This window comes from Herpailurus yagouaroundi, unplaced genomic scaffold (genome assembly GCF_014898765.1).
Source record: "Herpailurus yagouaroundi ecotype Mexico unplaced genomic scaffold, PumYag 139, whole genome shotgun sequence".
NCBI lineage: Eukaryota > Metazoa > Chordata > Mammalia > Carnivora > Felidae > Herpailurus > Herpailurus yagouaroundi.
Genome location: NW_024412394.1, coordinates 5,687,496 through 5,701,488, shown reverse-complemented (window position 1 = coordinate 5,701,488; position 13,993 = coordinate 5,687,496). Strand labels below are relative to the sequence as shown.

The window sequence follows — 13,993 nt, the reverse complement described above, 5'->3', positions numbered from 1 at the left end:
GCTCTGAGCTGGCAGTGCGGAGCCTGCTTGGGATTCTCTCTCTCTCTTTCTCCTTCTCTATCTGCCCCTCCCCTGATCTCGCTGTCTCCATCTCTCTCAAAATAAATAAACTAAAAAAAAAAAAAAAAAAAGCAGCCATTTTTATAAGGCTTACTATGAAAACCCACAACACCCTGCCCACCTGCTCATCATTTTCCACTCCACAGAGCAACCACTTTCCCCTCTTTTAGCTTTATGGTGGGGGTGTGGCGGGAGGTTACTATGTATCTGGGTGGTGTATTTTATGAATCCTTCGCACTCTTGAGAATGTCATTCTGTTCCCTCTGACCTGAAGAACAGGTTGCCCTTGTATACATGGAGTGCGTGTATGTGTGTGTGTGTATTTACCACTCAGTACTTAAACTGCATCCTTAAGAATGTCTTTTTGTTCCCTTATACATGAAGGGCAGCTTGACCAGTTATTGAATTCTTGGACCACAGCAATTTCCTCAATACTCTGCATATATCTCCCCACTACATTCTAATATTTAGGGTTGTGGGAAGTCTGCAACATCCTGATTTCTCTTCTTTTGTGAGCGATCTTTCAAAATTTTGTTTGTTCGTTTGTTTCTTAGAAACAAGGGTTCCCCCCACCCTCCCCCTCTTTTTAAATTTCAAATATTTTTGGGTGTTGACCTTAATTTCTATAAACTTTGTTTGGAAACTAGTAATCAAATTCTATCTCCAAACCTAATCTCTTTAAACTTTAAACTTTAAAACTTTAAAGTTTTCTTTTATGACAGCTTAATTATTACTTGCACTGAATTCATTTCCAGCTTTAAGTTAACAAGCTGGCTTTGATTTCTTGTCTGTGATGCCCAAAAACACGTAACAGATGTAAAGAAATTGAGAAACCACAAGAAGACATGAAGAAAAGAGGAAACATTTAGCAAAATGGCGACATAGATCTTTATGAGTCAAAATGCTGCTTTGCTTTGTCTTCTCATAGCAGTAATACTGATGACTGATTTTTACTGAACACTGATTTTCTAGGAGACAGAGGGAAACTCTTACCTTCAGAGGCAACACCTCTCTGTTGACACCATAAAATGTGGCCATAGCAAGGGTCCAGGACAGCAGGCCAGCCACATTCCCACAGACTTTTTTGGCATTTTCCAAAGAATAATCATCCATGTTAAAATATGGCTGCAGCAACTCAACAGTCTCTTCATTTATAGTATCCTTGGGAAACTGCTGAAGGCTCCACAGGAACCCTGTTGCACTCATTAACTGAAAAATAGTAGCACAACCTGTATGTTCTGGGAGAAAATCAATGCTTTCTTCCTGAGTTAGTATATATTTCAAAATTGAAGTTTCTTCCAAAGAAGTAACAACCGACACCCTCTTAAACATACAAATCAAGATTGACAGCAGTCGACCTAAATCCGTAAACTGCAAATTGTCTTCCCATTACCACGGTAAAAGAGTAAGGAAGAAAAGATATGTGAGCTTCCCGTCCAGTGGGTGCATCTGAATGTCACCAACCACGGAAGCTCCCTTTCAGAGACTCAGTTGGGTTGACATCAAGACCGTGCCAGTGCTAGCCTCGAGTTCTGGACACTTTTTACGAAAAGAAGGCATTTGGCTTTAAAATCTTTCCCCACTTATACTTTAGGGGGTGCAGTTTAAGATAAACTCTTCATTACACAATTATCAATTACTGCCTGCCAGCTTGTCTGGTCTATATTGAATGTCCTGGACTGGGGACACCTGATGAATCTCATTGGTCTTGCAAAGATTTTTACTTACTTTTAATGACTCTCCCCAGGATGGTTTGCAGCAAGGTTTTTCTGGATCCATAGTGACAGGGTCAATTTTCTTTTGAAATAGTAGCAGAACACAGTCCATGATTCTCATAATAAGATGCGGGGGCTTTGCAAGTTTCCTGACTGTGGCAATATCATTTGGTTTGATAGTCTGTATTTGGGATTAGGAAATCAACGTATTTCTTGTTGAACAGTATTAATAATCACACAGGAATCTAATGCTTTTAAATAACAAAAGTAGAAAACTTTAAAATGTATGTTCTCCCCATCCCCTGACCTTATCCCTTTAAGGGTTTATATCCCCAAATTTTTGCATAATGGCTCTTTCATTGTTATCTTGGGATTTCCGTTTGTTTTTATTCTTTTTTCTCCTGTTGCCCTCAAATAATTGCTGTAGAATATCCCTACCATTCATTACCCACCACCCCAGACCTCTGTGAGCAACACGCCTCATTGATGGGTAACATTTAGATAACTTGCATCTTCAAAGCACATACTCTATGTGTGGATATTAAAAAAGAGAAGGAAGGCTCTGAATATCAGAAACCTAACCTTCAGTCTTTGTTTTAAGGGCTGCCCTATCTATCCAAGGGGAAGAAATTCAAAGGAGAAAAGAGCAGTTATTATAACATATGGCTTATAAAAATACTTTTCAAAGTTTCTATCTGTGAGCTGGATTTAAAATATTACCTGATATTCAAGGCAAGAAGGATTGGAACATAACATGACCAATAAAATCGCCTAAGAATCATTTGTTCAGTGGGGCGCCTGGGTGGCGCAGTCGGTTAAGCGTCCGACTTCAGCTCAGGTCACGATCTCGCGGTCTGTGAGTTCGAGCCCCGCGTCAGGCTCTGGGCTGATGGCTCAGAGCCTGGAGCCTGTTTCCGATTCTGTGTCTCCCTCTCTCTCTGCCCCTCCCCCGTTCATGCTCTGTCTCTCTCTGTCCCAAAAATAAATAAACGTTGAAAAAAAAAATTAAAAAAAAAAAAAAAGAATCATTTGTTCAGTGATTTCTCTGTCTTGTAGGTTACTGTAGGATTCTTAAAGGGAGTGGGGGGTCGAGAATGTGTCCTGATCTTTGCCACAATTTTATTAAATGATTATCATAAATCTATTCATTCAACAAATACAGGCATTCTCCCATTTAAAAAGAAAGAAAGAAAGAAAAATAATCTTGTCCTCATAATCTCTGGAGGAAAAGAAAGAAAGTATAATCACCCTAAACTAGGATTATCATCGTGATAGAAGCAGAGAGGTGACAGGAAAAACAAAGGAGAGCCAGAAGAGTTGGACACTTTCTAGAAGGGATGAGCCTCGTCCTGGAGAATGACTCTTATTAGGCAATGTAAGTTAGGAAAAGCATTTCTGGCAGAGAGAGAGAGACATTTAAACAGACCACGATTCTTCCAGAAGCCTACGGATGTTTCTGCATGGCTGGACCATACCGTGTATAGAGAAAGAATGACAGAAGAGTTCAAGGGGTAGACAGGAGCCAGATTATCAGTACCAACAGCAGCACTGATATTTACTCAGTACTTTCTATGTGCCCAGCAAACTGTATTCATTACCTTTAATGTTTAAATTGATCCTTCAAGGATCACTGAGGAATTACAATCGCCATGGAGACACAAAAAAGTAAAGTAAATTTACGCCAGATCATGTATTTAAGAAGTGGTGGTCGCAAGAGACAACTGCATGTTGCCTCACAGATGTGGATGGCTAGCTGGGGACCTTATCCCAACAGCCACTGGAACCCACAAGAAGATTTTGTTTTAATTTTTTTAATGCTTATTTATTTTTGAGAAAGAGAGAGAGCACGAGAAGGGGGGGGTGGGGGTCAGGGGTCAGAGAGGGAGACACAGAATCCAAAGCAGGCTCCAGGCTCTAAGCTGTCAGCACAGAGCCTGACATGGGGCTTGCACTCATGAACTGCGAGATCATGACCTAGCTGAAGTCAGATGTTTAACAGACTGAGCCACCCAGGTGCCCCCACAAGAAGATTTTTAAAGGGCAAGTAATATAATCTGGAGGGGATGCTTTGGAGGAACTGAGGAGGCTCTCTATATAATCTGAATCCCTTATGCTATTGCTTAGGCCGTTAATCACCATTATTTCTCAGATCTCATGGAAGGCTGATTTATGGAACGAAAATAGTAAGTTATAGGGGCTGAAGACTTAAAAAAATTAGAACTTAGAAAATTGAACCAGCAGAAACATTTGTCTTCAGACTCAGAGATTATAAAGCACATTAGAATTCAATTCAGTTTTCAGATTCTAGAAGTCCTGCAGTGAATTTCACAGAATGAAACCTGGTTCTGGCTGGGACTTGTGCTGAGAGCGGGTCACAGCACACACTCACGTTCAAGGCCGCCTCTGCTTCTTCCAGGGCTGGTCTAGCTGCCTCCAGCTTGGTCTCAGCTTTTACTTTTTCACTATCAATTTCATCCACGATTTTTTGGGCTTTGTCTTTCACCTCCTGCACTTCATTTTTGACTTTGGCTGAAGCCTGAGCACTTACTGTGACTTCTGCTAACACCTGTTAAATCGAGGGAACACATGAGGGCAAATAGGTATCTCCTGAGTAAAATTTACAGATTCGAGGAGTGGAAGAACATTTATTTGATACAATATAAAACACAAATAAAAGCAAATTGATTCCCTACGTATATTTTATATATATTCTTTAATTTATGCTTTAAGGTGTATTACAGTAACTCCTTTAAATGGTCCCTTGCAGTCTTCTCCTAAGGCTTACAAATATATAAATAAGGGGCGCTGGGGTGGCTCAGTTGGTTGAGCACGTGGCTCTTGATTTTGGCTCTGGTCATGATCTCAGGGTGGTGGGACACACAGTTACTTTATGGACACAGGTCCATACCCTGTGTCAGCTCTGCACTGGGTATGGAGTCTGCTTAAGATTCTCTCTCCCCCTCTGCCCCTCTCCCCTGCTCTCTCTCTCTCTCTCCCTCTCTCTCTCAATGTATATTTTTATATATGTATATTTTTATATCTATAGACTATATTTTTAAGATATTTTATATCTATAGACTAACATTTTAAGCTTTCAGGAAAATGGTATTTCCACTGTATGTAATTTCTAGAAAATTAACACAATTCAAATATAGATAATGGAATAAGGTCAGAAACCATATTAATGCCCACGTAAAAAACATAAAATAGCTCATGTTTGTTGAGCACCTACAATATGACAGGACTATGCTAAAACCCTGTCCTATGCTATCTCTCTTACTTCAGTAACTGGCTAAGGGTTAAGATTTAAGTATCCACTCTTAAGCAACTCAGTGAGTGGAAGCTGAAAGCAGTCACAGGCTGGTAGGGTCACAGATGAAGGAGCAGCAACCATATATCCCTATCAACTTGAGAGGAGTATCTTTTTTTTTTTTTTTTAACTCCACCAACAATTCCTATTAGCTTTTCCCTCCTTGACACAAACTTTAGATGAGACCTGGGCCATCCTAGAAACTTAGAGCATGAGAGGACCTTAAAGAGAAAACTTAAGTATAAGTTATAGTCAAGCAAAAATTTTATATAAAAATTATATAAACAAATTTCTATGCATTTATAAAAAACTTATAAAAATTTTTATAAAAATTATATAAAGAGAGACAGAGCCAGAGAAGAAAGAATAGTCAGGTGGAGGATATAGTAATTTAGGTGTGCCTTGGTGGAAGTTAAACAAAAATATGTAATGGTCTTTGTGAACATTATCTCACGAGAAATAGCCTACAGGTTGGGGCACCTGGGTGGCTCAGTTGGTTAAGCATCCAACTTCGGCTCAGGCTTTGATCTCATGGTTCATGGGTTCAAGCCCCAGCGTCAGGCTCTGGGCTGACAACTCGGAGCCTGGAGCCTGCTTCGGATTCTGTGTCTCCATCTCTCTCTGCCCCTCCCCTACTTGTGGGCTGTCTCTCAAAAATACATAAACATTAAAAAAATTTTTTTAAAGAAAAGAAATAGTCTATGGGTTTATATATTAACCATTTTTAATAACATTTTTAAATGATGCTTTTTAAAATATGGAATAATATTCTTCATCACTAGTTATAAAGTAAATGCCACTCACTTCATCTGCTTTTACGGAAGCCACTGCCAGCTCCTTCTCCTTTACTGCAAGATCCTGAGAGAGCTTAGCAACAGATTCACTTGCCTCCATAAGCTTATCAAGACCTTTGCAAATACACACACATACACTTTTCCTTAGAATATGGACATCCCAAATATTTGTTCAATATTTACTATTTACAAGGCACTATACCAGGATTATAACACAAGATAATTATTTATGGACAAATGCTTTAAAAAATACTCATATAGGGGTGCCTGGTGGCTCAGTTGGTTAAGCATCTGACTTCAGCTCAGGTCATGATCTCACGGTTCGTGAGTTCAAGCCCCGCGTCGGGCTCTGTGCTGACAGCTCAGAGCCTGGAGCCTACTTCGGGTTCTGTGTCCCCCTCTCTCTCCGTCCCACCCCTGCTTGTGCTCTGTCTCTGTCTTTCAAAAATGAATAAACATTAAAAAAATTTTTTTTTAATATTCATATATTAGGAGCAACAATACTGACCAAATCTCTGAGAGTTTCAGCAAGGGGTGAAGAACACCACCCAGCTAAATTGAAGGGAAAGTCACAATGCCATACTAAGATTACTTTAGTCAGGTAACTAACTTATTTGACAATTTAGTGCTGTCCTTGGCTTTGCAAACATCATTTTTAATGATGTAAATATCATTTTTTTTTTGCCTTTGAAGCACATTGCAGCTGGAATGGCAAATGAGACAGCTAATATAGTCATCATTTTGTGGTTTTCTTTGCTATGAAAATGAAACAAGCGGCTAAACCTTGTGCAGTTGGCTCCAAGGCTCTCAGTACCACAGAGCAAAAGAGCTGGTTAAGTGGATTTCTCACATTGCAACTGAGTTCTAGACGGTGGTGTGTTGGTAAGTGTTTAGTATCTGGGTCTCTTGGGGAGAGAGGGGAACACTCATTTGCATGTTTTCCAATTCCCATGGTGTAAATATCCCCACCATGGCTGATTTTAAGCCACCAAGAGACTGTCAGTAGCACTCCATTTTATGTCTACCGTACTGATAGAATAAAAATAATTAACCTCAAGAACACGAATAGCAGTAAAACAGAGTGAAAATAATTAAGATGTGATAAATTTTGAGCACACTTGCCTTCTTAAAATATAACTTATTTAATTGTGGGTTTACATGTTTTGAATAAAGGCTGCGTTTAATGACTAGATCATAAAGTTCCTAAGAATTTAACTATCTCTCCAGAGCCAGTCCAGGTAGCTCCAGCTGACCGCTGATTGTAGAGTATCCTATGGAGAGCCACAAGAAGATGAACCATGAGAAAAACAGAGGACAGTTTCTTGCACAGTGTTTCTTTCCATCACTATAACTGCATAGACCTTGGAGTTTAGTTATGCTAGGGCACCACATTTTTTGCAGGATAAGCGGGGGAAAAAAAAACCACTTCTTTTTGGCCTGTTTGGACCAAATGTTTTCTGGACATATAACTTGCTCCAATTTATAATTTTCCCGCTTATATTACATGTCCTGGACACAGACATCCATTGCTCAGGGAAACTCTCTCTTTTTGTTTTGATTTGTTTTTCCTTTTCCTTTGTTAGAAATCTGAGAAGCATTGACATGGCAAAGTTTAGGCAAGTCAAGGCAAAGTGTAACGAAACCAAAAACTGAAGTTGTGGTCAGTTTCCAAGAACTGGCTTTCCAAGAACTGGTAGTTTCTCTACCTGCAGGCAGGGGCTCAGTGACTATGAGGACGCCCAGCCCGACAGCGTGAATCCAGTTGAAAGGGCCAGGAGAAAATGGTTTGAGAGAAAAAATTGGCCCCGTCTGTTTGGATTTTCTTCTGCCTGGAGCTTCTTAAAGGTAAATGACCCTAACAGGCATCTATATATATAGATTCCTACGAAAAAGTCCTTAAAAGATTCCATTCTGCTTACCAATATTCATACGTTCAGCTTGTTCATTGATAAATTTCACCTTTTCAGCATAAATGTTTTTATAACCATTTATAAAGGAGAGATAAGACTTGGGAGTCACGTGAGCTCTTCGGCGGTATCTGAAAGTAGAACATGACAATGATCTTCGTCTCTCTCATTCTGATGTATTCCTATAAAGCATCCTACAGATGCGCTTCCCACTGTGGAATCAGTGTAATTTTGAAGGGTGATTCACTAGTAGGAGGGGAGGAATTGTGAATGGCTTCCCTAGAGGTGAGGTGGAAAGGACACTAAATATCTGATGTTTTGACCCTTTAGGGGGTCTTTGACTTGACCCTTATCCCACCCTGGGCTTCTGTTTCTTCATCTGTAAAACTAAGAAAAGAATCACTGCCCCACACCTACCAGCATTTTGTGAATTTTATATATATTATATATATATCTGTTTCTATATATATATATATATATGTATATATATATATATATATATGGCATCTGTAAATACACCTTGTAAACTTTAAGATTCTATACAAATATTAGGGGTAAGTGGTTGAAAGGAATTTGTGCTATGATCTGTTTTCATTCAACTGGTATTTGCTAAACACTTCTTCACTGTTAAAAACTAGCTGGCTGGGCCTACAAATGTGAAAACCAGTGTCTCCCCAGATTGACCAGATCATCCTTGAAATCAAGGCAGCCACCCTTGACTCAAATATTCAACTCACTATGGCTTTGCTATAGTAATTCTATTTAACAGTAGACGTAAATAAAAGGAATAATTTTATAGAGGAGAAGCTTGAGTCAAAGAAGAGCTCCTCACATACTATAAAATCATTTTACCTTTTATATTAATTTTTTCATTTTTGGAGTTCCAAAGATTTTTAACACTAAAAAAAATTTTAAGGACTGGACATATAAGTGACTAGCATTTAAGCATTTTATAAATATCACATTCAGAAAAAACTTCGACAGTCAGCGAGGATATGAAAATTTTGGACAATACACCAAATTTTGCAAAAATAAAGACACAGTCTTTTTTTTGGGAGCTGTACAAAGGTAAACTTTTTCTCCACAGATGACAGTAACCGGCAGTGTTCAAGTTAAATGGAAGGAAAATCTTCCTAACCGTATGAATTAATACCCATGGATTCACCAAGAGGATCTGGGAGATTATATAGAACTTGTTAAGGGGGTGGGGATCCTGGGTCTAGTTTTAAGTAAAGAAAAGGGTCCAAGATAAACATACTTTTGTGAGATAGGGACCCTCTGGAAAATCCATGAAACTGTTAGCTAGACTCTCTGTGTAGGAAAATTCTTCTGGCAGGTTTAGCACCCCCAGAAGCCTGAAGATCACGTTGGCCCACCTTTACTCACATCTGTCAAATGTACACAGTGACTATCATGCTTTGGGAGGGCGAAAAAGTTGTATTTTTGAACTGTTGATGACAGCTTTCACATATGAACACCATTGCTATTTTTAGCAAACAGTCAATTAAAATTATTTGGTGTGAACACATTGATAAGATTAAGAGATGCAAGGGTGCCTGGGTGGCTCAGATGGTTGACCCTCTGACTCTTGATTTTGGCTCAGGTCATGATCTCATGGTTTGTGGGACCGAGCCCCGTGTTGGGTTCTGCAGGCTATGGAGCCTGCTCGGGATTCTCTCTCTCTCCCTTTCTCTCTGCCCCTCCCCCTCCCCCCCCCCCCCCCCCCCAGCTCTCACTCTTGCTCTCTCGCTCTCAAAATAAATAAATAAACTTAAGAAAAAAGGCTAAGAGATGCAAACACAAAACCTAAATATCCCCTAACATAAGGCAATAGTGAAACTTTAAAACAGTGTACTTCTTTAATCAGAATAAATAATGCATGTAAATAATAAACTAATTTTAAATAGTTTATAATGAATCAGTTAAATCATTTTAAAAAAAAAAAAATTAAGCAAATGAAATAGAGTGATTCATTAAGCATCTGTTACTTTGAGGCCTGGAGAGAAAGTGATACTTAAGTACGGACACTAGTTAATTTTTAAGTCTCATTTATTTATCATTATTTCAATGCATAATCACTAGAAAATCAAAGCAAGAACAAAATCTAACTGCATCTGGGACTCTGCACTCAATCAATATAAAGAGCCTTTTAGTGGCTGCTGCACTGAATTTCTCTTTGGAGTGAACTCTGGTTTTGCAGCTAACACGCTCAGGCAAAGTCACTCACCTTTGGAAATAACTTTCACAGCTCTCGGAAACCATGTCATGGAAGAGGCCCATTGTTTCTACAACTTGTCTTTTAGTGTCACTGGAGCAGACAATACCATAGCCTGAAAGGAAATAGGAGGCCACAGCAATCAAAGCCTCCTTTGGCCAGCGACTAAACCAGTCCATGGTGCAACCTGATATCAAGCCAGGAAATTTCAAAGAACGGGCACGGAACTTCTCACCAACCTATTGACAGCAAAGACGGAAAGCATTAGACACACAAAGGGATTCTAATAAATTGTCTAGAGAGAGACTTAGGCATTCTGGGCCAACAGTGTGATATCTAAAAAAAAAATCCTGGGGGCAGGGGCAGGGTGCCTTGGTGGCTCAGTCGGTTAAGCATCCGACTTCAGCTCAGGTCATGATCTCACAGTTTGTGGGTTCAAGCCCCATATCAGGCTCTGTGCTGACAGCTCGGAGCCTGGAACCTGCTTGGATTCTGTGTCTCCCTCTCTCCCTGCCTCTCCCTCACTTACACTCTCTTTCTGTCTCTCTCAAAAATAAACATTTTTTTTTGAAATCTTGGGCTGCATTAATAAATTAAGTGTCCAGATGAAGGGAGGTAATATTTCTACACTCTTCCCTGTCCTAAGACTACATCTGCATTATTGGTTTTGATCCTAAGAGCTACCTTTAAGAGGAAAGTGACAAACTGGAACTCTTGCAGAGAGAGATGACCAGGACAGTGAAAGTCCTGGACACTAGGACAAGTGAGAATAGTGGAAGGGGTGGGAGGTGTTTGGTCTACAAAAGAAACAACTTAGCGAATCTGCAAAGACTTTTTCTCTAAATATCTGAGGAGCTGAAGCAGGGGATGAGGTTCATTTTACAGGCCAGAAACAGAATCACAGGGGAAAAAACAGAAAGACAAAATCCAATTCATTCTAAAGAAGACCTCTCTGGCAATTAGACTATCTAAAATTAAGCAGGTTGGCTTGTGAGTTAGTGAGACCCATAGAGCAGAGCTGACCAACAGGACTTTCTGTGACTCTGGAGATGTTCTACGTATGCGCTTTCCAGTATGGTGGCCACATGCCACATGTAGCTACTGAGCATTTGAAATGGAGCTAGCGGGACTGAGGAACTGAATTTTTATTTTACTTCATTTTAACTAATCAAAATGTAAATGGCCATACATGTCTAATGGCTACTATACCGGACAGTACAGAGAGCTAGAGACAGTCAAACCTTCATCAGGGACATTCTAGATGGTATGTCTGTATTGGAGGAAGAACTGGACAAGATTACATCACCAAATCCCTTAACAATTTGAATAATCTATATCTCTAGGCAATTAATGAAAGCTGTAGGCTATGAAATAATTTCTTATAAAAATGAATTATTTTAAATTATTACACTTTGGTAGGAGATTGCCTCTGGTGGAGATTGGTGGTAATGAAGTGTTACTTTCAATTCAGTGTAACAAATGTTAGTTTCCGGGTGAATCGTTTCATCACCGAAGGTGAATATTAAGTACATTTCAGTAAGTAACTCCTCCCACATAAATACAAATTAAGTAACAACTCACTGGAGAAAAGCAGAGAACAACATGCAAGTTCTTCCTTGATCTTGAAATGAAGTATTCATACAGATTATCAAAGGTAGGAGGGTGGCGAGGCAGCTCCTTTTTCATTACCGATATCAGACCTTGGGTGATTTCATCCATCTCATCTCGCGCAAACAGATTGGAGATCTTTGAGAAACAGACAAGAAAGCGTTCTGTTTTTCACAGGTTCCCCACACCAATTCACTGCCAGAATATGGTCCTTTTTTCCCCCCAATGTGTCATCTTTTTTCATATTTTCTTTCTGCATCTCCACAGTCAAAATCCTCCATTTGCCAGAGATGACCAAGAATACTACTTTTTACTGAGCAGTTTAATCAGGAGAAAATGTTGTTTCCCTTGGCTCAAATAGCTATCACCAAAAATGTATCTGCCATTCCAGTCATCTCTTTAAAATGTCCAGTGACACTCTTTACTCTCTGATTCTCTGACACAATTCTGCGTCTGAAGTAATTCTTTTTTATTTTACTGTCTGCGTATTTTTTTATCAAGGTATAATTGATACACAATATTATATTAGCTTCAGGTTATTCAACATTTATATACTTTGTGTAATAATCACTACAATAAGTCTGGTTACCATCTGTCACCATACAAAGGTACACAATGTTATTGACTATATTCCCGACACTATATATTACATCCCCATGACTTCTTTATTTTATAACTGGAAGTTTGTACTTCTTGATCCCCTTTACCTGTCTTCCTCACCCCCACCCCCACCCCAGCAAGTCCCCCTCCCTCTGTCAACCACCAATCTGTTCTCTGTTATCTATGAGTCTGGGTTTTGTTTTGTTTTTTATAGATCACATATAAGTAAAATCATGCAGCATTTTCTTTCTCTGTCTGACTTATTTCACCTAGCATACTACTCTCAAGATCCACCCATGTGTTCACAAATGGCAAGATTGCATTTTTTGTTGTGTCTGAGTAGAATCCCTTTGTGTGTGTCTGTGTGCGTGTGCGTGCACATGTGTGTATACATACATACCACATCTTCTTTATGCATTCATCCATTAATGGATACTTGGGTTGTTTCCATATTTTGGCTATTGTAAATAATGCTGCAATGAGCATAAGGGCGCATATATCTATTTGAATTAGTGTTTTCATTTTCTTCAGATAGATAGTGGAATTGCTGGGTCACAAAGTAGTTCTATTTTTAATTTTTTGGGATCCTCCCTACTGTTTTCCAAGTGGCTGCACCAGTTTACATTCCCACCAACAGTGTATGAGGGTTCCCTTTTCTTCACATCCTTACCCAAACTTATTATTTCTCATCTTTTGGATAACAGCCATTCTGACAGGTATGAGGTGCTATCTTGCAGTGGTTTTTATTTGCATTTCTCCAACAATGATGTTGACCATTTTTTCATGTGCTTATTAGCCATCTGTACATCCTCTTTGGAAAAATCTATATTCAGATCCTCTGGCTGGAGGATTGTTTGGGTTTTGTTGTTGTTGTTGTTGTTGTTGTTGTTATTGAGTTGTATGGGTTCTTTATGTATTTTGAATATTAACCCATTATCAGATATACAACTTGCAAATATTTTCTCTCAGTCAGTAAGTTGCCTTTTAATTTTGTTGATTGTTTTATTCACTGTGCAGAGCATTTTAGTTTGAAGAAGTCCCGCTTGTTTATTTTTCCATTAGTTTCCCTTGCTTTTGGAGTCAAATCCATAAAATCATTGCTAAGACCAACTTCAGGGAGCTTACCACCTATATTTTCTTTTAGGAGTTTTATGATTTTAGGTCCTAACAATTCAAGTCTTTAATCCATTTTGAGTTAAACTTTTGTACATGATATAAAGTAGTGCTACAGTTTCCTTCAGCCAGTTTTCCCAACACCATTGATTAAAGAGACTGTCCTTTCTGCATCGTATATTCATGGCTCCTTTGTCATAAATTGACCATATATGCATGGCCTTATTGCTGAGGCTCTATTCTGTTCTGCTGATCTATTTTTATGCTAATACTACACTGTTTTGATTACTATGGCTCTGTAGTATAGTTTAAAATCAGAGATCATGATTCATTCACCTTTGTTCTTTTTTTTTTTTTCAAGATTGTTTGGCTATTCAGGGTCTTTTGTGGTTCCATATAAATTTTAGAAATCTTTCTTCTAGATCTGTGAAAAATTACGTTGGAGTTTTGATAGCTATTATACTGAATTTGTAGATGGCTTTGGATAATATGGACATTTTAACAATATTAATCCTTCCATTCCATGAGAAGAAAATATCTTTCTATATATTTGTATCTTCTTCGTTTCTTTTATCAATGTCTTACAGTTTTCAGTGTATAGGTCTTTCACCTCTCTGATCAAATTTACTCCTAGGTATTTTATCCTTTTTGATGCAGTTGTAAATGGCATG

General features: G+C 38.8%; 1 protein-coding gene across 1 annotated transcript in view; it reads right to left on the bottom strand.

The window, feature by feature from the left end:
- Positions 1-13,993, bottom strand: part of DNAH8 (dynein axonemal heavy chain 8) — a 315,252-nt gene that overhangs the window by 91,428 nt on the left and 209,831 nt on the right. Inside the window, exons 65-71 of the mRNA XM_040473119.1 lie at positions 11,583-11,747; positions 10,014-10,240; positions 7,799-7,917; positions 5,890-5,993; positions 4,165-4,341; positions 1,789-1,956; positions 1,054-1,269 (exon numbers count right to left, since the gene is read on the bottom strand). Coding sequence (XP_040329053.1) covers positions 1,054-1,269; positions 1,789-1,956; positions 4,165-4,341; positions 5,890-5,993; positions 7,799-7,917; positions 10,014-10,240; positions 11,583-11,747 — 1,176 coding nt within the window. The remainder of the gene's footprint in view (positions 1-1,053; positions 1,270-1,788; positions 1,957-4,164; positions 4,342-5,889; positions 5,994-7,798; positions 7,918-10,013; positions 10,241-11,582; positions 11,748-13,993) is intronic.